The sequence below is a fragment of the Carassius gibelio genome, chromosome B7 (assembly GCF_023724105.1).
Source record: "Carassius gibelio isolate Cgi1373 ecotype wild population from Czech Republic chromosome B7, carGib1.2-hapl.c, whole genome shotgun sequence".
In the NCBI taxonomy this organism is placed as follows: Eukaryota; Metazoa; Chordata; class Actinopteri; order Cypriniformes; family Cyprinidae; genus Carassius; species Carassius gibelio.
In genome coordinates, this window is record NC_068402.1 from 8,303,461 (window position 1) to 8,325,561 (window position 22,101).

A 22,101-nucleotide genomic window follows, 5' to 3' on the forward strand; every position below is an offset into this window, starting at 1 on the left:
GTTAAGGAATTTCTGAGAATAAAAAATAAATAAAATAAAATATAGAAATAAATAAAGATAGATTTAAATAGAAATAAATACAAAAATGGGGATGTGACACTGAAGACTGGAGGAATGATGCTTAAAATTCAGCTTTGCATCACAGGAATAAATTACATTAAGATATAATCAAATAGAAAATTGATATATTCCAAAATATTAGTCTGCACTATATTTCTGATCAAATAAATGTGGCCTCTGTGACTTTTTAATTTAAGCTTTAATGGTGTTGTACATATAATTTAGCCTGTAAATTACAGATTTTATATTTGATATATACATGATACATTAACTTGTAATATGTAGTTTGACCGAAATAGTTGATACCGACATATATAAAAAAAAGGATTAATCCTAATAAAAGATATTGCTACTGGAAAATAAATAAATAAATAAATCACATAACAGAAATTTGTATTGTTTTTTTAAACAAGAAAATAATTTATTTCTGGAACACAATAACCATTCTTGTAATAATACATTTTTCAAATCACACACCATTGGTTTTCCAAATCAAAAACACACCGGTGATTGAGATATTATGCTGCATGGGGTTTTGAGCTCATGAAAAATGACACGTTCAAAAACCAGACACAATAAACCGTGATGAGAATGTGGGTCTGAATAGTAGGAACAGATCTGATGGTCTTCACTGAATAATCGCTACTAAAGTGATCTTACACCGACAATTGGCCAGCGTCAGTCTCAAAGCTTTGTGATTATTCTACTCTATATTCTGCATTTTTAAAATACATATGGCCTTTCACTTTCCTTTTATAATTCCTATTTGTGACTGCAGCATGAGTACATTTTCTCTAAACTCCATTTGACACAATATGTTCTTTGAGCTATCCATCTCAGTTTGGCATGGAGCAAAAGAGAAAAAAGAATTCAAAGCATTATTGCTGGTCGTCAAACAAATTGAAGTTCCCCAGTTTCCATAAATCATCATTACAGTATATAACAACTAAAAACGTTTATCTTTTTACCTGCCAAAACAAGTTAGTTGGTAGTTTTCATAAGCAGATTTGGTGATATGATGCAAACATTACCACATACACCCATTTACAATCATACTTCTGTACATAAGAGAACAAAAATAACATTGAAATTAATGTAAAGCACAAAAACAAACTGGATTTTGGTTAATGTCTGTAGAGGATGTACAATATGAGCCCATGTTTTCTGTGCAAAAAGTAAGTGGGAGGCAAACTTGATCAACTTACAGCAAAGATTAAATTTGTGCTGGTGCAAAAGGCCAAATAGATCCGATCGCCAGAAACAGCCAAACACTGACACCCAACCAGGAGCTTTCACACTCACGTTTACAACACCGTTTTGCTGTTTTCAAAAGATTCAAGAAATAAGACAAGAACAGCTTCACTGAATACGAAGACTTACAAACCAGAACCAAACCAAACAGAGGGGAGGTAAACTCTCTTTCTAACATCCAACAAATACTAGATATCTGGATGGGATTTTATAAACCGTTCCAGTTGAGTGTGAAAGTTAACCTTTACTTCAGTGCTTTTTCACCTCATAACCCACAGGGGGCGTCTTGACACTTGTAACACGGACATTTTTACTTTCATCAATATTGACAGCTAAACACTAATAATGAAGGCAATTATGCATGTTATAAATGCACATAGTTCACAACACATGACAGTTTTCGGCAACCAGTGACAATATTTACTCAACTGTCATATATACTAAATGTTTTATGTTATTTGATTGTTTTTTGGTCATCGAGTGGCTTTTTCAGATTTAAATTTTTTTTTTCTTGGAAACTCAAATACACTTTCTTTCACAGCTGCAGCATGATAATAAATCATTAAAGATTACAGAATCACAAAACATGGCAGAGAAATATTACGGAGCCATTTTGTGAGATTTACATGTATGACAGCTTCCCTGAAACAAAGCAAGTCTAACTGCACTAAAGTGCTGCGTTAACGTCTTTTAGAGTCCGCACGAGTCTTTGTTCCCTTCAAATTCAACTGATATATTTTCCCCTCTACATTAGATTCTTTTAATGGGTAACAAATTAGTCCCATTTCAGACAAGTCTTGATTCGAAAGAAACGTAAATGCATCAAGTAATTGCACAAAGCAGTGAAATGAACAAACAACATAAGCAAAAAAACAAAAGGATACTACAGCACAAATCCCTTTAAGTAACCAGTTTTCACAGACGTGCCCCATGAAGTCCCACTGGGTCCCGAATCAACACGTTACACAATCTAGAGATCTACCAACTTCAACGGTTCTCCACAAACACCAGTCAATACTGCAGCAACAGCGTGTGCTGCTCTTCAGCGGAATGGGATTGGCCATCTAAAACTGGGTCGTAGTGCTTGTGGGACGTTTTGGTAATCACGAGGGATCATGGAGTTCACTCAAGGCTTCCTGTCCCCCTCTTGTTGTCCTTTCTCATTCCTAGATTTAACGTTGTTGGCTAGTCTCAGATCGAATGGCATATGTCATATAAAAGTGCTTAACAAAAATGCATCGTCTAGGAATGTGCCTTGGATTCAACCGACAAGGCTTCATGAATAATGAAGTTTCACACTGTGGTATACTTGACAAGGTTTAGTTAGTTTTAAAATATGAGTGACATGAATGCTAGCCTGTGTTTAAATGGTTACCAGAACAAAAATTCAAATATCAAATGACAATATTCACTCAAACAGCGCGCCGGTCGTATCAATAAGCACATAGTGCCTGCATAACTCTCCCTACCCATAAACTCAAGTGTTATGTACAGTAAGGTTTGTGTGTCGTTTTAATAAGCCAGCTGGGTGAATCTCACAAAACCAGTCAAGAACATCAACGTCCCAAAACCTTTTGGGCATTTTTTAGCTGAAGGAAATTAAGGTTATTATATTTGTGCATTGAGACAATCGGGCAATTCTCATTATCCTAAAATAACAATGTGAAAATGATTTATTATTGTTTAATTATAATAAAGGTGTTATTTGTTGCACTGCCTTTCATTAATGATGATTTATTAGTGCAACACAGAAAAAGCCAGAGGCTCACCACTGAAATAAAAGAAAATAACAGAACTTTACCAAAACAATTGCCTTAAACAAAAACAATAGGAAGAAATGTGCTTACATTTGAATTAAAATTCTGAATATTTTAATTGTCTAATAAATAAAAGTATGCTTCGTTTAATTTATGCACAATATTATCCAAAAACTACTTTTTGACTTTTTTATTTTTGTGAGATTCACCAAGATCTGCTAGATCCTGTTTAGCATAGCGATAAACTTTCAGATTTCAGTGTCCTAATTAGAGCGCAATAGATACTGGTTGTCTCGAAATAACTACAAACTACAGAAAATGGAAAACGCCGCCCTCGCTACACAGGTTATTTGATAGTTTTTTTTGGTCATCGAGTGGCATTGTTTTCTCCCGTGGAAAGTCATTACGATTCATGTTGATAAACCGTGATAAAAAGAGAAATAAATATCCAGGTTGACAGTGAACGCTTGAAGATGGTGGTCCGACCCCTTGTGTGCACGGTGAAAATGTCCCGTGGAGGTGAAACAGAGACGGGAGCAGTTAGGATTTACTGTCTTGGCATTTGGTTTCGATGGAAAGGATGCCTTGACTTTTGCACGGTGGTTTCTGTTTCTCCCACTGGCAGATGGCATTGGCGTAGCCCACGATGACCTTGTCCATCCAGGTGAGGGGCTGAGGGAACAGTACAGCGCCCTCGAAGAAACCCAGGTGCCCACCGTGCAGCGTCAGAGCGAAGATCACGTTTTCTTTCTTTTCTGGAAGGTGAAAATGAACCCACCAATCACAGAGTTGTAATACAATTGACTAACTGCAAAACTCAAAATACACATTATGGGAACCAATTTCTGCCACCAAAAAAAAAAACAAAAAAAAAAAAAACACAGGTAACATATACATATATATATGTGTGTGTGTGTGTGTGTGTGTGTGTGTGACCCTGGAGCACAAAAACAGTCTTAAATCGCTGGTGTATATTTTTAGCAATAGCCAAAAAATAAATAAATTTGTATGGGTCAAAATTATTTATTTTTCTTTTATGCCAAAAATCATTAGGATATTTAAGTAAAGATCAAGTTCAATGGAGATATTTTGTTAGTTTCATACAGTAAATATTTCAAAACTTAATTTTCAAGACAAAGTTTTATCAAGAGTCTATTGCATCTGATTGCTACACTTCCTTTGAAGGAGTCATGTTTGTCAATCAGTACAACTATCACACTAACGACAAAACATTCAGGTTTGCACTGCACACCAGAGACTGACAGTTGACTTTAGTGTCCAACACTCAGAGTTTGTCATAGTTTGCATTATGACACACTTTTTTTTTTTTTTCTTCATTGACACATTATGATTTTATATATATACACACACACACGAGTGTGTTTGAACAAATAGTGATGTCATGAATGTCACATGCATGCTGGTACACATCGATGTGGGGCTCTGGAGGAATTCTGTTTTTGGCATACGAGGTCATCGCCTAATAAAAGATCAGTGCAGAAAAAAGCTGTAGGTGTGCTGAAGTGGTAGGAGAAGCGGACAGAAAAGACTACAGCAAAAAAAACAAATAAATAGGTTTCGAATGGAAAAAAAGTAATATTAGGTGTTGTGTTTGAGGAAAGCAATACTTCCACTATTTCTCATAAACAAACTCCATCCATGCAGCTCCATGTAATCAGGTGCATTCACGTATTTATCCAATGTACTGTATATATACACACACACTGAAGGAATACATGGAATTTGCACACCAAAAAATAAATATATATAAATCAATTAATTTTGAAATATATTATTTATTTCAGTCTGTTAATTTATTAAGCAATTAATCTTTTTTTCATATACCATAGATGATGTCACAGTCAAGCACCAATCTAATTTTCTTTGGAAGATGAAAAAAATGCAGTAGAGGATGGATTAAAATTGATCACTTTGTATAAAACACTCTCTATATCTTTTAGGTTTCTTTTCAAATCGCATGAAACTCTGATGGTTGCTGTACCTGCGAGTGTGCGAGGAATGGTGAGCAGTGAGTCGTGCACAAGCGGATCGTCACCAGAGTTCACCAGCAGCAGAGGCACATTTATCTGCAACACAGAGAGAAGACCTAGAGTCAGCAACAGGATGTTACACACAGATAACAGTATTTCCTTATAGACTCTCTAAAGCTTTTCACTAAATAGCAATCATATTTTACTCACATTATGAATGTAATGAACACAGCTCTCCTTCTCGTAGTACTCCTTCAGAGAGTTGTGCCCATGGAATTTTCTAGAAAACAAATTGATAACTTGCTATACTAGGAATGCTATGGAGGTAGAATAATGCCATATGTCTTTGAAACAAAAAAGCATGTTGAATAGCACTAACTGAAAAAAATAATGCATCGCATTAACAGTGCTTGCATTTTAATGCCTTGCATTTTTAGGTCCTGAAATCTAACATAATTGTTTAAGCTGTGAATATTTCCATTCAAAATATTTCACACAGTTTCATAATTAAAAATTCAATAATTCAATTTCTCCAAATTTTGGTCCATTTTATTTCACATTCCAAATTAGCTTCCACAAATTCAGTGGTTAAAATGCGGCAGAAAATATGCCATTGCACATCCGGTAGCTGCAGGAATAGCAGTAGAGCACCGATGCATGATCTCCATCTGCTGTCAGTCGCTCAAGGAATGTGAAATAAAATGGACCGAATTTGCCTGTCAAATATTATACATCTTATTTTTAAACTGCCTGAATATTTTGTTAGTGAATTCTGACAGGTGAATATTAATTATTAAAAATTTTAATTATGAAAATCTGTGTGAAATATTTTCAACAGAAATATTCACAGCTTAAATAAACAACTACCTGTATGTTAAATTTCAAGAACTAAAAATGCAAGCCCTGAAAACAGGCAAGCACTGTTAATGCAATGCATTCTTTTTTTCAGTTAGTGCTATTCAACATGCTTTTTTGTTTCTAAGACAAATGGCATTATTTTTTCTTCCATAGAATACACTGCCTACTAAAATACAGCACATGGAAACTTTTCTACTGAACTTGCATGAAAATCATCATTATCAAAATTTACAAATTTAAAACATTACCATAAGATTATCAAGAACTGACAAGGATCTTTTTTATTTTGCATAATTTATTATTATTTAATTTATAAATTTACTACTCCTCATGTGGTTAATCATTGTTCAGAATACATTACTATTAAAAAACAACAACAACAACAAAAATATTATTAAGGCAGCATTTCTCATTTTATTAGTACTTATGTTAGGTAAAAAAATGTTAGCCTGAATGCACTGCAAGTCGCTTTGGATAAAAGCATCTGCTAAATGCATTAATTTATTTAAAATTTAAGTAACTAAAACTGAAATAAAATTAAATAAGAACTATATATTAAATCTATACACATACATGCATACATGCATAAATACATACATATTATATATTAAGATTAAAGGTAATATAATATATAAAAAATTTAAATCATCAAAACAATTATAAAATTACATTACAAAATTAATAAAACTTTAACGGCATGCTTTTAAGTGCTTTGTGTCACTCTTTATAGGAGCCTTTTGTATTATAATACTTCTGCACAATAAAAGATTAATAATAAAAACCTTTCTTGTTCTGTCCTATCTATCATATGTTCATGGTAATATTTATTCTCATGGATTATGATATACATACATACATACATACATACACACCGTAATTCCTCAAATAAAAGTCGGGGCCTTTATTAACCTGAACTGCATAAGGTAACAGGCTTTTATTTAAAGCAGGCTTTTATTAGAGGCAGGCCTTTATTTCTAATTCCATCTGTTTGATAAGTAATTGTTTTAAGTAACCCGTTTTAAATTAAAAGCGATAGCGTTCCAGCGGACAGAGATCATAACATTAGCACGGAATCAGTTCAGAATCAATCACCAAATGAAAATCAATTCGGTTCAGATGCTCTGTGAGTCAGTCTGCTTCACACTGAATCACGCATGTGCACAGTATCATCAGCTCCTCGGTTCTCGAATCGGACGTGTCTGACAGAAACGGTTCTCAGTTCATTGTACTGGTGATCCGTAAACTAATGAAACCGGTTCTTGACTCGAGAACGAGAAACGCTCTGACAGTGGGCGTGTACGTTCGTTATCTGGCTTTATTTAAGACCGGCCTTCATTTGTCCGTGTTGACCACGCCCCCGACCACTATAAGAGGCCCGGCGTTTATTTGACTACCAGTTTTTATTTTAGGAATTACGGTATATATAAATGTTTTTTTTTTTCTTTAAAATTAAGTTGTCCATATTTAGTAGACTGGGTTTAACATGCAAAACAAAAGGCACAGAAATTCTACATTGATTATAAATTTTTTAAAAAAAGTACTGGTATCGGATCAGTATTAGTATCGGCCGATACTCAGAATTTTTGCTATGGTATCTGAAAAAAAAAAAAAAAATGGTTTTGGTGCAAACCAAGCACAAAATCTTTGACCAGGCTAAAGGAAGATTCATTTTCAGAGAACATGATTTAAAATAACTTGTAAAAATAGCACACACTATTTGTTCACTGTGTGGTCTATTACAAATCTCAAGTCACAAAATGTGTCTTGTATAGGTTTCACAAGAGAATTTCAAAGACCACATTTAGCAATTTCCCTGCACTCACCTCATGATATTGTCATCGATCTGCATGAGAGATGTGGCAGTGTAGAGCCGGCTCAGATCCGCATCCACCATTTTAGTTGAGCCAACTCCGAATAACACGCCCCTGTTAAACCACAAAATACAACGTCTTGCTGACTCTGTTAAATCGACAGCTCAGTGGTTTGATATATATTCTCTTACCACTCAGAAGATAAGTAAATTTATCTTGTTTTTGTGTCATCAGAGAGAGCACTAGTGTAAGTTATTCTGAGGTCTCCTAATGGCTTGATTGCAAAAGAACACATGAGCTCAAAACAGTTTCAGCAGAAGAGTGAATATCACAGCCGGCCACTCAACACCACTCACACCGACGCCTGTCAGATCAACTGTACCTGTGGGACAAAATGATCTTCTTCATGTTGTCGGCCATCAGGAAGTTATAGAAACGACGGCACTGGTCCCACTGTAGAAACGTCTCCTGAGCCCTGAAGCACACACACACACACACACACAAAAGAATGCTTATTCAATGCCATTTAAACTACATATAAAGTTTGTCTTTCACCGGTTTAATGTTTATAAAGTTATGGTGAATAAGTTCACTTTTGAACAATAGTTTAAAAGTAAAAAAAAAAAATCTATACAGACATACATTCAGAAAATTGTTTAATTTATATATATATATATATATATATATATATATATATATATATATATATATATATATATATATATATTATATATATATATATATATATAATATTTAAATGTATTGACTGCTTTTTATTTACTTATGAGAAAAGTTTGAAAGTTTTTATAAAATGTAAATACAAAAATGTATTCGCAATAAATAACTTTATATGTACACACTCGCTGGCAACTATGGATTTTGATAGATATATATATATGGAAGCCTTCAGGGACAGAGAGAAAATGTGCATTAAAAAAATTTAACTTTTAACACAAAATTAAACAAACAACATCAAAACTATAAAAAAAAAAAAAAAGATCTGCATGAGCCTTTTAATATCAATTCCAGTTAAATTCATAAGGTGCATTAAAAGGGATCAGATAATCAGGCAGAGCAGATTAGCAAAGGCTTTACAGATTCAGTAATCCTGTCTGAAGGCAGAGCTCGACTGTTTGGCAACATACTAAGGGCAGTGCCAAGTGTGCCAACGTGTTTCACAAAACCCCAGCAGAGCCGCTGGCAAACAGCACAGACAGCAAAGGTGTGGCTTTAGATTTACTGAAGCCCAAACACATCCACTGCATTTCAGAGCTGCTTCTGCACTGAAACCCACATCACATGCGTATTCACTGACAGCGATGTGAGATAGCTGTTGCTATGGTGCTCTAATGTTGACATGTCAACATCCTTACATCCAATGTGCAAAGTATGCAATCTCTTTTTTTTGCTCTACCATAGTAAGACAGATGTCCAACTAGATATAAATATTGCAAGAATTTATCTAGAGTAGACTAATAAACTACAACAGTTATTTGGCTTTGGTTTACATACGGACCAATATTGAATGCTTATTACACAGAACTCACTAGAGTGGCCTACTGTTGAGTTTTTGTAGCCAAATGTCAAAATATAATGTGTTGAAATAAAGGTTTTTAACACTTTTGACTTCCTTTTGGAGGTTCCGAACATGACCTATAAATTCACACACTGTTCATGCAATAACATTAGGTAAGCACTACTTTAGCTAACAGAGATATGCTTATACAAATATACAAACAGTGCATTTACTTTGCACAAGTTTCATGCAACATGCAAATGTCAAGCGGAGGAAGCAGGTGGACACAATATGAGACCATCTGTGCATTTTAAATCACAAACAACATTGCACATACTCTCAGCAGTGATAAAATGGTCCATCTTGTACTCCAAGCAAGCAGGCAGCATTTTTATCTGGACAGTACACCCACAGTACACAACATTCGGTATAATGTAGCTTCTGTCTGGGAACAAAGTGGCTCACCTTAGTGCACTGTAGCCCTGGCACACGCTCACACAACACAGAACACGCTCCTGGTTGGTTCGGTTCTCTCCGAGGAACTTGCACACGATATTTCCCCCCAGACTGAAGCCCACGACAATAAGTTTGCTCTGGGGATATGTCTTTTTGATGAAGCCCACCATTGCTGCAAACTCCCACGTACAACCTGTGGAGAGAAACAAAAACAGCAAAACATTAAAACGGAACACGAAGTTGACCAGTCACCAAAAGTGACTAGCTGAGCATTATGAAATGAATATTTACATCTATAAATTATTATTCCAATAAAAATCTGATAGAATATTAAATCTGATAAAATAACACTTGATAAACCAAAATAAAATGGCATCTGATAATATAAAAACTGATTAAATAAAATTTAAACTTAAAGATAAAATATTATAAATAAATTTAAATGAAATCGATGTATTGTCAGTAAATGTATCATTGACATTTTATTGACATTTACTGTTTCCCTTAAGAAATATGAAGTTTCCTGAATAAACACGTAATCTATGCACGTCTCGTACCATAGGTGAACATGCGAGGAGAGGTAAGCTCAATGTTCGGCAAGGCCCCGAGGTGATTGAGCACAGCACAGCGGTAGCCCTGTTTCTGCGAATGGTCCACAAACGTGCGGATATAGTGCTTTTCACTGTGGTTCCCAATGCCTGGACAGATGACCATGGTGACGTCCTCTGTCAAACCAACACAAAACATTAAGAGCACATTTCACACATAGACAAATAAATGCAAATGTATGAAGACAAATGTTTGAGTCGCTCAACATTATCATACTGTTTATCTTTTCTTTTCCAGGTAATGTGTCACAATATTTGCACAGAGCAAGCAAATGCAAAATAGTTTATATAACAACATAGCTGCCAAAGTTCCACTTTCCAACACAGTGACATTTGCAAGAGTGTTAAACATTAAAATGTCATAATTGCCATTAATAATTCTAATTTTAAATGTGGCTTTTCTTTAAACCAACTTTTTTTTTTATTGAAAAATCTGTTTTTTTGTTTGTTTGTTTTTTTAGCAAAAAAGCATGGAAACTGCATCTTTTCATCTTGCATTTCTGATTTTTTTTCCCCTCACAATTCTAAGTTCCTTTCACAATCCAGACACCATCTTGAAATTTTGACTTTTTCTCAGTATTCTGACCTTAAAATTCTTTTTTTGTTTAAGATACGGGATAAGAAAATAAAAAAGAAGATTGTTAGTTTATATAAGCACACACACATATAGTTTTAAATACATCACACTTCTACATTCATAATCACAGAATTACAAGAAGAAAAAAAATATCCAGAAAATCTGAACTGCGAGACCAATTATCTGTTTTTTTTTTTCATGGTGGAAATAAGCTTTTATTAAAAAGGTCACATTTGATAAATGCAAAATGGCTTTTCATATACAGTAGATAAGCATTTCTGTAATTAATACCTCCTCTTTCGAATGATGATCAAGCAAACTCCTTGAACCTTTTTTATCAGGTTTCCAAACAGGAGTATAGTGTTACGCTCCAGCTAAGACTAAATAAACCCAACTACGTGGCACTGACCTCCGGTCTGATGATCCGCCAGCGGTTCAAAGAGGTCAAAAGTCGCCGTGGCTCCATCCTGCATGGGCAGATATTTGCGCAGGCCGAACGGGTGTGGTGAACTGACCCGACCCAGCTTTCCATAGAGGGCTGTCTGCAGATGACCGCTTTTACCCCACAGAAGAGGAGGAATGTACCTAGAATATGAAACAATCTCAGATTTATACAGTGACACGTGACTTGATGACATGATTTGCACTAAAAACTTTCTTCAAAAGCCACTTTTCTACCAAAAATACCTGGAACAATTTGTAGGGGAAAACATGATGGATGAAATACAATGCTGCGTGAACTCAACCAATCAGCATGCTCAGATTGTGAGTACTGGCCCAAAGTGCCTAGTTCCTGGGGAAAGTTCTGATGGTAACTGATCAAAAACATACAAAGACGCAATTGATGGCAGAGGGGCCATTGTTCACCTAAAGCTAAAAACTTTGATTTTGATCTTTTTTAATTAAAAATGTACTCATGGACCAACAATGATATCCCCATATTTTAAATGAAGCATAACATAGGTTACTAATAAATATACCAATCTCTGTAAAAATAAATAAATAAATAAATAATAAGGTAAATGACAGTGCCATCTTTCTAAAGTTATTGACCCCTACTGTAATTTGGCTCCAAATCTCCAAATGCATTTTTGACCCCTCTCTATAAAACAGTGGATTACTCTGTAAATATTCATCCATGGCATTTAATAATTTGGCTTTTAAATCACTATTCATGTTTGTTTTTATGAAAAACAAATATTAACAAAATCAAACACCTGACCAGGGGAAGTTCCTGAGATTTGGTTGATTTGACAATGACTCGTAGGTCATTTTGAAAAACAAAGCAAACTGCTGTCAGTGCAATGCTTATGATTGTGTTTCTAGATCCATGTTTCATCAAAACAAAACATACGGAGTGTGCATATTTTCTGATGATTATTAACGATAAGTGTAGGAGCCCATATTTTTTGCAGTTCTTCAGGTTTGTTTCTAGATCGGTGCAGTGGGACAGGTCACATTACTGCTGACTCCATCCGTCATCATCACACAGCTGCACACTGCTGTTATGTAATAGTCCCACCCACCAATTAGGTTTGAACCAATTACACACCGACCCTTCACTAAGCTCATAGGTTGCTTGGTCTGACAGTCTTATAGGAATGAGTCACATCAATGTGTGAAGCATGGTTTGTGCTGAAAAGTGTTCATAAATACTACACGTGTGTGAGCAGGAATGGTGAAATCAATTACAATTAAAGCACTAGCTTTTGACACAGAATTCACTGATCATTTTCAGCTGTAACATTCAATAAAAATAATGTTTCACTGACAATAACCTCATTCACTTGGCCCAACTTTGCTCTGCTAAATAAAGACATCCAGACCAATTTAACAACGTTCGTTTGCACAAAGTGAGCCTAAAAACAGCAGTAAACAAAATCCACCGAGTCCCTTCTTTCCCTTCTCACTGTGATCTATTCCACACCTCCTTGGGTTTTACATATCATACTCTCATGATATAGCCTCAAGCGTAGCTACATCACCAGTGACTATTACATGTGATTATCCTTAAAATATCGGTTATGAGACCTGGTTTAATCTGCTCACAATGACACGGTCAAAGAAGAAGACAAGAGGGTCAGTGGAAAGAGATTTACCATAAAAAAACATATAATTTGAGGTGAGTTGAGTTAAGAAACCCTAGAGAAGATAAATCAGGCAACACAAACATCAACACAATGCAAACTTGCTTTAAATAACCAGGTGCATCTCTGGAATCTTGACAAACAAGGCTTAGGTGTTACTTAACGAGCAACACAGCCAATTGGAAACAGGCTTTTTTTTTGTTCCCTGTACAGCATCTTTAGCCATTCCTCTCTTTGATGACTGAGCTGCAGTCATCCGCAAGCATAAAAGATAAAAAAAACAAGGAAGCACGCAGCGGCAGAGCCGCGTTGGCGTGACACGCCTAATAATGCTCCAAAGTCCAGACCCACAATGCAACATCACAGGCATGAGCGACTATTATCAACACTCGACAAAATAACCTTCAGATCTTCAAACTCTGAACGCTCTAAAGCGCTTGTTTTCCTCACAGGCGTTTTGCTGGAAAATCCTCAAGCAAAACAAACATGGGGAAAGTTAATTGTGCCACTGAGGAGATAAGGATAAGTACAGACAATAGGCTGTGTTTGTCGATTGATCTCTTAGCCCCCTAGTGTAGTAGATGTGCTGGAAAATAATGATTGCATAACCACCCAGGAGTCACTTTGGAAACACCCACCCGCACTGTGCAACAGACGTATAACTTATGAGGTCAACGTGGGCAAAACAGCCTCCAGAAGACATGTTTCTCATTTTAATTGCAGATTGTGATCTACTGTAATACAACAAAAAGAACATTAACCATCACGTGGAATTGAAACCAAGTCTAACAAAGGCTTGATAAATTAGCCAGTCAAGTGTGTTATACACTTAACAATGGCAGCGCAGGTATATAAACACTTCTGCACATGTTATTGAAAAGGCATGCTTTGTCTTGGCCACAAGTGGAAACAGTATAATAACCATATGTTGTTAGAGCTAGCAATAAACTACTGAAGCATCACCTGTCGTGCAATTTGAGCATGGAATAGAAATGAAATATGTGTAAATTAAACACCTTCAAGGAATGTATGACAAAGCATTCAACAAAAGCATTCAATATACCACTGATGAGCAGATTGGTATGAGTTTTATAGTATTTTGCAGAAAACAGACTGTATGGTTATTTTCATCTATAAAATGACCTTGTCGTGTTTTTAAAGTTTATACTTTGTGTTTGAAAGCAATGGTAAACACTGTGCAGCAGTAATGGAACTTTACCAGAAAGTGTGAATTCTGACACTTTCAAACTTCATTTAGAAGTGTCTAAACTGTAGCCCAACAACAACTGAACTCATGCAAAATTGCTCATTTTGTATGAGGAACAATGTTGTTTATCTTTTCCCTACTTTGCATTTTAGACGGTTGTACCTGTACATTTTGTGTTCTTGAGGACTGACCTTTACAACAACAACAACCACATAAAGCACTGAGATACAGTGCAGTGTTGATATTGGTAACTAAAGAACTGCATTTATTTGAAACAGGAATCAACTGCAACATTATATAAAGGTATTCACTGTTACTTTTAAGCAATTTACTGTGTCCCTGTTGAAAAAAAAAATAAAAAAAATAGATGGTAAAAGACCAGTTGAGAATATTTATGTAAGAGATTCTAGGAACGCTGCATTAGTCTTAGCAACCATGTGCTAAAAGCAGCGCAGCTTCAGGAACAGCCTCTAAGCTATTCTGAGATGTGGTTTACTCAGTAGACACAGTAAGTGCAGTGAAATGATAAACTGAAGTGTGCTACTCACTCTTTGGTCAGAATAGGACAGGACTTGAGCAGGAAGTGGTTGAGTGCTGTATCCTGGTAAGTGAGGTCTGGTGGAGCTGTGGGACTTTTCAAGTTTAGACACCGAACGATGACGTAGAGAACGGTGGCCACCGCCGCCAACTTCATGCCGTCAAACATCGCCGGCATCTCTGGCGCCACCGTGTACACCTCCGAATCGTGAGTGTTCATATTTGTGCTGAAAATAAACAAGAACAGATGACTGATGCAATGCTTCAGTAACTAAAATACGATAAAGGACAAACTAAAAAAATCACTTGGCGTTAGGACGTATGGGCAGGATCTGGTTTAAACTATTTCAGTGTTCTGTCGGACAAATATAAAGTGGCTAGCTGATAACAGAAACTGAAGGAGTCACTTACTTTGTAAGTTAGATGGGTCTTGGAATGCGATCTTGTATTGTCTGATATTATAGGTGAGGACCGTGCGTCACAGTGATCGGGTCAATTTCTCTAAGGGGAAAAAAGCAACGGTTACACGTACACGTAACAGAAACGATAAGAGCAGATAAGGTTGATTACATACTAACAGTGTCAAGCACTAAGGCCATATTAATAACCTAACTACTTGTGGCATATTAAAAGAATATTTCACCCAAAAATGGTGAATAAATAAAGAAGAAGCTTAAGAGAATCGTTATAGAGTGCTAAAAGAAATTAAACATTTTAATTAGAAATTGTTAAGCCAGAGTGTACGTGATCCAGCCGGGCTAACTAGAGAAGACTTCAATTTTTAATTGTGAGGAAATGCAACTGTCAACTTGATTCCCTGAGACCATGCTCATTTCTGTCTTAACATGCATGAAGTTTAATGGACTCCATGAGAATTTTGTCCCCTAATTAAATGAGGAAGACTAGATTTCTTTCTTTTGTACCCATCCCGAGCTAATGATATAATGAATTAATGATATCAGTGCAATAGTACATTACAGCCAACAGAATTCACTTCATGAAGTTAATCCAAATTTGGTGTCTAATCTCATTCAAATTTATTTGAGAGCAAGAATGATCTTGAGAAATCTGATTAAATATTTATTACATACACTTTTGTTTTACTTTATCAACAAACATGATTACATAACGCTTAATAGATCGGTAATTAACTTTCAAACATGAGTGTCATGAAATATGGATTTGTATAATGTTCATACGATGCCTATTTATATGTTCGTGAACAACTGTTATGCTTAAATACAGAGATTCTAATAAAACCAATACAGAAAAACGCCAGGGCATATTTCACTTCAAAATCAAGGAAATAATAATAATAATAATAATAATAATAATAATAATAATAAATAAATAAATAAATAAATAAATAAATATATATATAATATTTTTTTTTTGCATTAATGAAATAGTATTATTGTTTTATAAACCATTTTAATTAGATTTGATATTTTTGCTTTCATGTATTTTTTTTATTTAGTTATTGTTTTATTCAATATTTATATTTTATTTTTAGTAAAAGATTTATGAATTTTCTTGTTCATTTTTTATTACATTTTATTTGGTTTCAGTTGACATTTGTTTTACTTGAAGTAACAACAAAAATCTGGTTTTAGTATGTTTAACAATAATTAACCCTGTTTAGGATTATAATAAATACAAACTTTAAAGTACTCATGAATCATGGTAGCATCTGTTGCATTGCTTTATATAAATTTTTTAATCATTGTTTAACAGTATTAATATTATATACCATATTATGTAATAAGACTCATCATTAAAAAATAATAGAAATGCTAAAAGTAATAAGTCAAGGTTGGATTACAATAATAATGAGAATGGAGCGATAAAATCTGCTTAATTGTCATCAAAGTGCCAAATTTCTCAATGTACATAAAAAAGACTTTATTTTATATAAATAACCTAGACATCCTCTTGACAGCTTTCAGAGGAATGATCTGGACATAAGATTACAACCCACTGATTATGATCATAAATTATCAATATGTTAAATACAAACCAGTAATGTTAAATGAAAGCATATAAACACACTTCATGCTGGTGTTTCGATTATCGTGACAGTGTGCAGATGATTCCTGCAGAAATGGGCCCAGAATCTGCCTTTACTTCAAAACATCCTCACATACTGAAATATCTGGTGGTTACTCTATTAATACACAGTGTGGATATGTCTGTCTATGGAAAACATGCGGCATTGCAGATGTCAACAGAGTAGAACAGGAATCATCTGCCCATCATTTACACCCATACTAGAGTGATGGAGAACATTACGTATATTACACATATACACATATCTACTTAGGGCAAAACACTCGGCTATCATGATGACAGAGGCTGTTATGTTGAAAATAACAAAATAGAGTTTAGATTATTAAAACAAGCAGGAAAACGAGACGACACCCCGACACATACACAAGTAAAAAAAAACCCGCATCGATTCAATAGAGATGAAAACAACATACCTCGTTTCCCCAATCGATCACAACCAAACCCGTTTCCCCGTACTGGTCAAATGTAAATTTGTGCGCTGTCTTTAGGACACTGTCGCGTGTTTATTTAGCGTTGCCTTATCCGTGGTCCTTTCTAGCATTTTCTTCCCTCCTCGTCTCGTCTATGGACATCCAGAGGCGTAACCGCACTTCCTGCATTAGAGGAGCTCGGTGACATATCGCGCTCCCCATTGGCTAATAAAAGCTGTTGCGTCATGGAGCGCCGCCTCCTTTTTTATAAGAGCGCTTCGAGCGCACGTTACAGCCGCAGAGTGCACAGACGTTCATATTTATTAGAGTACAAGACAGGGCTCCATATGAGATCAGCGGTACCAGTGTAGCCTAACTAAGTTCGTTCAAAGAAGATTTAGTAGCGCTGGGGGTGGGGTATTAAAAATAAAACACAAAATTACTGTTGTTTTGCATTAGTGCAGTTATTAATAATATTAGGGCCACTCCACCAAACGGGGGTCATTTGCTTCCAAAACTCTTAAAAAAAATAATTTTCTATCTTTTTTAAAGACTGAATCTAGTAATACACATTTTTGACTACTCAAAATGTGTTTTGATCCATCTCAGGTAACTTTATTCAATTTTTTACACAATTTTCTTTAAAAGAAATGTTCAGTTTCACGGTCAAAAAATATTATTTTAATCATTAAAAAAACTCACTATCAACACAAGATGTATTTTTTCTAAAGTAGGCCTACACAAACCCATTTTTTCTTTCTAAAGGCAACTCAAAGCACAAGCTTATCAATTTTCTAAAATGCAGTTTATTAAACAATGAGATAAATAACGGACCAAATTTAACTTATTTTAATTTTTTAAGGAAAAACTATTTAGTAACAGGAATGAAACTGGGTAACAGGAATGAGTATCCATTATATTAGTATACAGGTCTGAGTGAAAGTGTTGAACATTGACTTAATTTTTTTTAGCTGATCTCATTGCTAAAATAGTCCAAATCATGTTTCTATTTAAATCTAGTGGTCTGCAGATGTTTTTGTTAAGGTTATATTTAGGGGTAGAGGACGGATAATAAGATAAAATATAAATGACAAGAAAAAAAATAATACATATGAAATATGAAATAAAAATTGCTATTAAAAATATAAAACTTAACAAATAATATCTGTTCAGTTTTTCTGTGGATATTGTTTTATTATAGTGTAGCTCACATTCAAACACCATTCCATATATGAGTCTAAGACATAAATGCCACAGGACAGATATTTCAAGTAAATTTTCTGTCATACCTGCAGGAATGTATTAAAAAAAAAAAAAAAACAATCCAGGAACAACCATAGGTTTTCTCTGGGCAATAACATTGTTCTCAGTGTGCAAAGAACGCCAAAATGTTGATGCAAAAAGCATGCCAAAAAAAAATGCATTTTCAAATTTACCTAGATTTATCTCGCCACATGGAGTACAAGCTAATATTATGAGAATACTCAAAAGCAAATTATAGTGATTTACCAAAGATATATATTTTTTTAAATAAACAAGTAACATCTGATAAATAATTTAGGTAAAAGGACAGTATAATTATAATGACCGCTACAAAATAATCAAATATACAGAAAAGAAAATAAGACCATGCTTTGGTCATTTCATTGCCTCAAGAAGATCCAGATGTTGCAATATTAATCTTAAAAATGGGTCTTGTGGAATTTTCTCAGTTTTTAGAAGGGGTAAGGTGTTAAGGTAACAGGACTGAAAAACCTGGGGACACTACTAAAATGTGTATTTTGTCCAGAGTATTATACATTTATTTTGGAATAAATGTATTTAAAGCACAAATGGGATGAGGAGGTACACAAAAAAAGAAATTCTAACTTAAAGTTCAAAACTTTGACAATATTTGATTTCTTGATGATTTGATATTTTATATAATGATTTTATAATTTCAAAATATATAGCAAAAAGTAGAAATGGATGACTAATAACAAGCTAATAAGTACTTCTCTGCTGCCATCTACTGGTTAGAATGGTAATTTGGTGTATTTTTTACATTTACATAAGCGTTTACATAAACTATATTTTGGTCTTCCCATTAAAAATAACATTTAAATTGGAGCATTTGCTGTGAGCTGGAAATAGTTGTGTGGAATACTTGAAAAGTGTTTGAACTTCTCTCTAAAAAGGTTGTAAAAACCCTTAAATTAATGTTGTAATTTCTGCTATAACACCACGGTTAAATTACAATTTGAATGATTCTCACTAGCTCTCATAGCAAACTTATTCATTCTGCGGCGAGTTCAAACACTTATCTCTAGATCTTGCAGGGCTGTGTGCAGTAACAGTATCGCAACACCAACATTGGTTCCCAACTAAACCTGTTCTGAGCTTGGTAAACTACTTTGCTTGTGCTGAGCTAAATTATTGATCTTAAATCTTGAATCGTAAACATCATGTAGTTTCTGTCACTTTTGTCCAAATTCACGCTGGATAGGTTGTCATAGTCATCCAGGAAGAACCACTTGACATTACAGATCCTAGTCACAATTCCACAGATTTTCTGCCACATCCACACTTTTTTATATCACCATGTCCTGTTTCTTCTGGAACAGCAGGATTAGGAGCATCCCCTCCTACTGATGAGCCTGTGAAATGATATCTTCTCCAAGACCCAAACCAGAGCCATCAACAGATCAGACATACTGTGGTGTCTGTACACGGGAGGACAAATGTCATCCTTCATAACCTTCTAATCTGCTTATGTAGATGCACACAAAACTGGATTCAGATGCAAACTCAACATATCCAGTTCTGAGATGAAAAATTAGATCAAATCTCAAACCCAAAGAGATATTCTTTATAAAAGTAAAGACTAGTCCACGCCTTCCTAAAAAGCCTCATTAAAGCACAGCCCCACGTCTACATCACTGTGTTGGAAGATTTGCATAACACCACCCAAATGTTTACGGAAAGGCGGTGTAACTTCTCATTGTAGTATTGTTGCCGCCACCACCATGACCTGGAATCACATGTCACTGGATGAGTGCAAGACATATGACATCATTTATAGGATGGATTGAGGAGGAGGCCAAACTACAAGATGGATTAAAATACTGATAAAGACCAGAAAAGATGAGACATTAAACACATAACAATATGACTGAAATGTTAATAAAAAAAATAAAAAAACGAACACACATTTATTCTGTGGCAATAAAAATAAAAAAAAGCATATAAAACATCAAATAAATAGCCAACCTCTATGTGAATATTGTGTCTTCTTGATATACTGAAGAAGTGGCCTATAAGAAGTCTGCTTCTGGAAGAACCAGATGAGCCTGAAAACAGCATGATCCAGTCACTGAAATACATTTAGTGAAGAAACGTAAAAGCAGTCGTATGACAGACATTTGAAAACAGTGAGGCTGGTGAAGACCAGCTTCTGATGATAATGATGATGAGGATGAATATTGCTCATCAGAAGAGTCAAGCTCAGTGCATAAACGTGCACTTGAAAAGTAGTGCATAAGAAATTAATATGTACCAGATCTCATCAGAAGTGCATAAAGTATATTCAGGCAAATTGGGGCATTTTTTTCAATGAGGTGACTGTAAAAAAACAATGTCCCAGATAATCTGAGTTAACCCTAGATGAGGTCTTGTTGCCCACCGTAACGTTAAAGACAAATTGACAGTTTTTTTTTTGTTTTGTTTTTTTTTTGGTCAATACACCACTGCACTGCTACTTTTCTTAAACACACAAAACTAGACTTTATCGCCACCTTGTGTTAAACTAAATATCGTTGGCCTCGATATAGTATTCCTTACAACTTTACCAAAGATCCAGTGGTCCACCATGCAGATGCCAGCCAGGAATTGTGTTTTCTGACATTTATTTGTGCCTGCTTTCATCGCTGGGGAGATACAATACATTAGAACATTTGCCTGTGATCACATTTTGTAAAAAATTTGTGTGTGTGTCTGTATGTGTGTGAGACTCTATATATATTTAGTCATGTGAAAAAGTTAGGACACCCTCTTAAACTCCATAGTTTTCCGTATCGGGACATAATAAAAAAAAATAATCTGGTCCTTGACAGGTCTTTACGATTTGGAAAATAAAACCTCAGATGAACAACAACACATGACATATTGCACCGTGCAATTGTTTATTTAACAGAATAAATAAATAAAGACAAAATGGAAAAACCATTTGTGACAATGTTAGCACACTCTTACTATAGACATGGGAATGAAGAGGGAAAGTAGCAGTCAGTCACCTCTAATTAAAAGCCTTTGATTAACTGATCATCACCAAGTGTGAGCAAACAAACATAGCAGCACAGTTTAGGTTTGCAAAGTTGCATCTAAACAAACCATAAGACATCTAGAACATTGTCCTTTGAACAGATTAGACCAATGTGGAGATGTTGATGGCCATAATGCACAACGCTGTGTCTGGTGAAAAACTAAAGAGCATATCAGCATAAACACTTCATAAAAAAATTCACGCATGTTAGTGGAGAGGTGGTGATTTGGGCTTGGTTTGTTACCACAGTACCTGGGCACCTCGCAGTCATTGAGTCAACCATGAACCCCTCTGTGTCCTAAAATATTCTAGAGTCAAGTGAGGACAACCGTCTAACAGCTAAAGCCTGGCCAAGATTGGGTGATGCAACAGCACAATGATCCCAAGGCTGAAAATAAAAGAGTCGAGGTGTTGCTGCAATCCAAAGTATGAAATGCTGTGGCGAGAGCTGTGCAACAAATGCCCTCAAACCTTAATAAACTGGAGCAACGTTGTAAAGAAGAGTGGGACAAAGTTCCTCTTTGTGAGAGACTGATTAAGTCATACAGAAAATGATTAATTCAAGTTATTGTTGCTAAAAGTGGATCCAGGACCAGGTTGTCCCCAAC

At 35.1% G+C, this 22,101-nt stretch overlaps 1 protein-coding gene across 1 annotated transcript; it reads right to left on the minus strand.

Moving 5' to 3' along the window:
* Positions 1 to 450: 450 nt before the first annotated feature.
* Positions 451 to 17,370, minus strand: LOC127961680 (monoacylglycerol lipase ABHD2). Its single transcript, XM_052560907.1, has 11 exons — positions 17,197 to 17,370; positions 15,128 to 15,215; positions 14,728 to 14,943; positions 11,295 to 11,470; positions 10,258 to 10,425; positions 9,710 to 9,893; positions 8,111 to 8,203; positions 7,741 to 7,842; positions 5,270 to 5,339; positions 5,071 to 5,155; positions 451 to 3,823 (listed from the first exon to the last, which is right to left on the minus strand). Exons 3-11 carry the CDS (start codon positions 14,934 to 14,936, stop codon positions 3,609 to 3,611), a joined length of 1,302 nt encoding a protein of 433 aa, XP_052416867.1. The 5' UTR covers positions 14,937 to 14,943; positions 15,128 to 15,215; positions 17,197 to 17,370; the 3' UTR covers positions 451 to 3,608.
* Between the last annotated feature and the right edge of the window lie 4,731 nt (positions 17,371 to 22,101).

What these genes read in the sequence shown, in the direction of transcription:
- LOC127961680 (XM_052560907.1), bottom strand. Translation starts at nt 14,936, where the DNA reads ATGAACACTCACGATTCGGAGGTGTACACGGTGGCGCCAGAGATGCCG. An exon ending in GTGTTCATTACATTCATAAT is followed by an intron (nt 5,156 to 5,269) that starts GTGAGTAAAATA and finishes TCTGTGTTGCAG; the next exon opens with ATAAATGTGCCTCTGCTGCT. An exon ending in CATTCCTCGCACACTCGCAG is followed by an intron (nt 3,824 to 5,070) that starts GTACAGCAACCA and finishes TTCACCTTCCAG; the next exon opens with AAAAGAAAGAAAACGTGATC.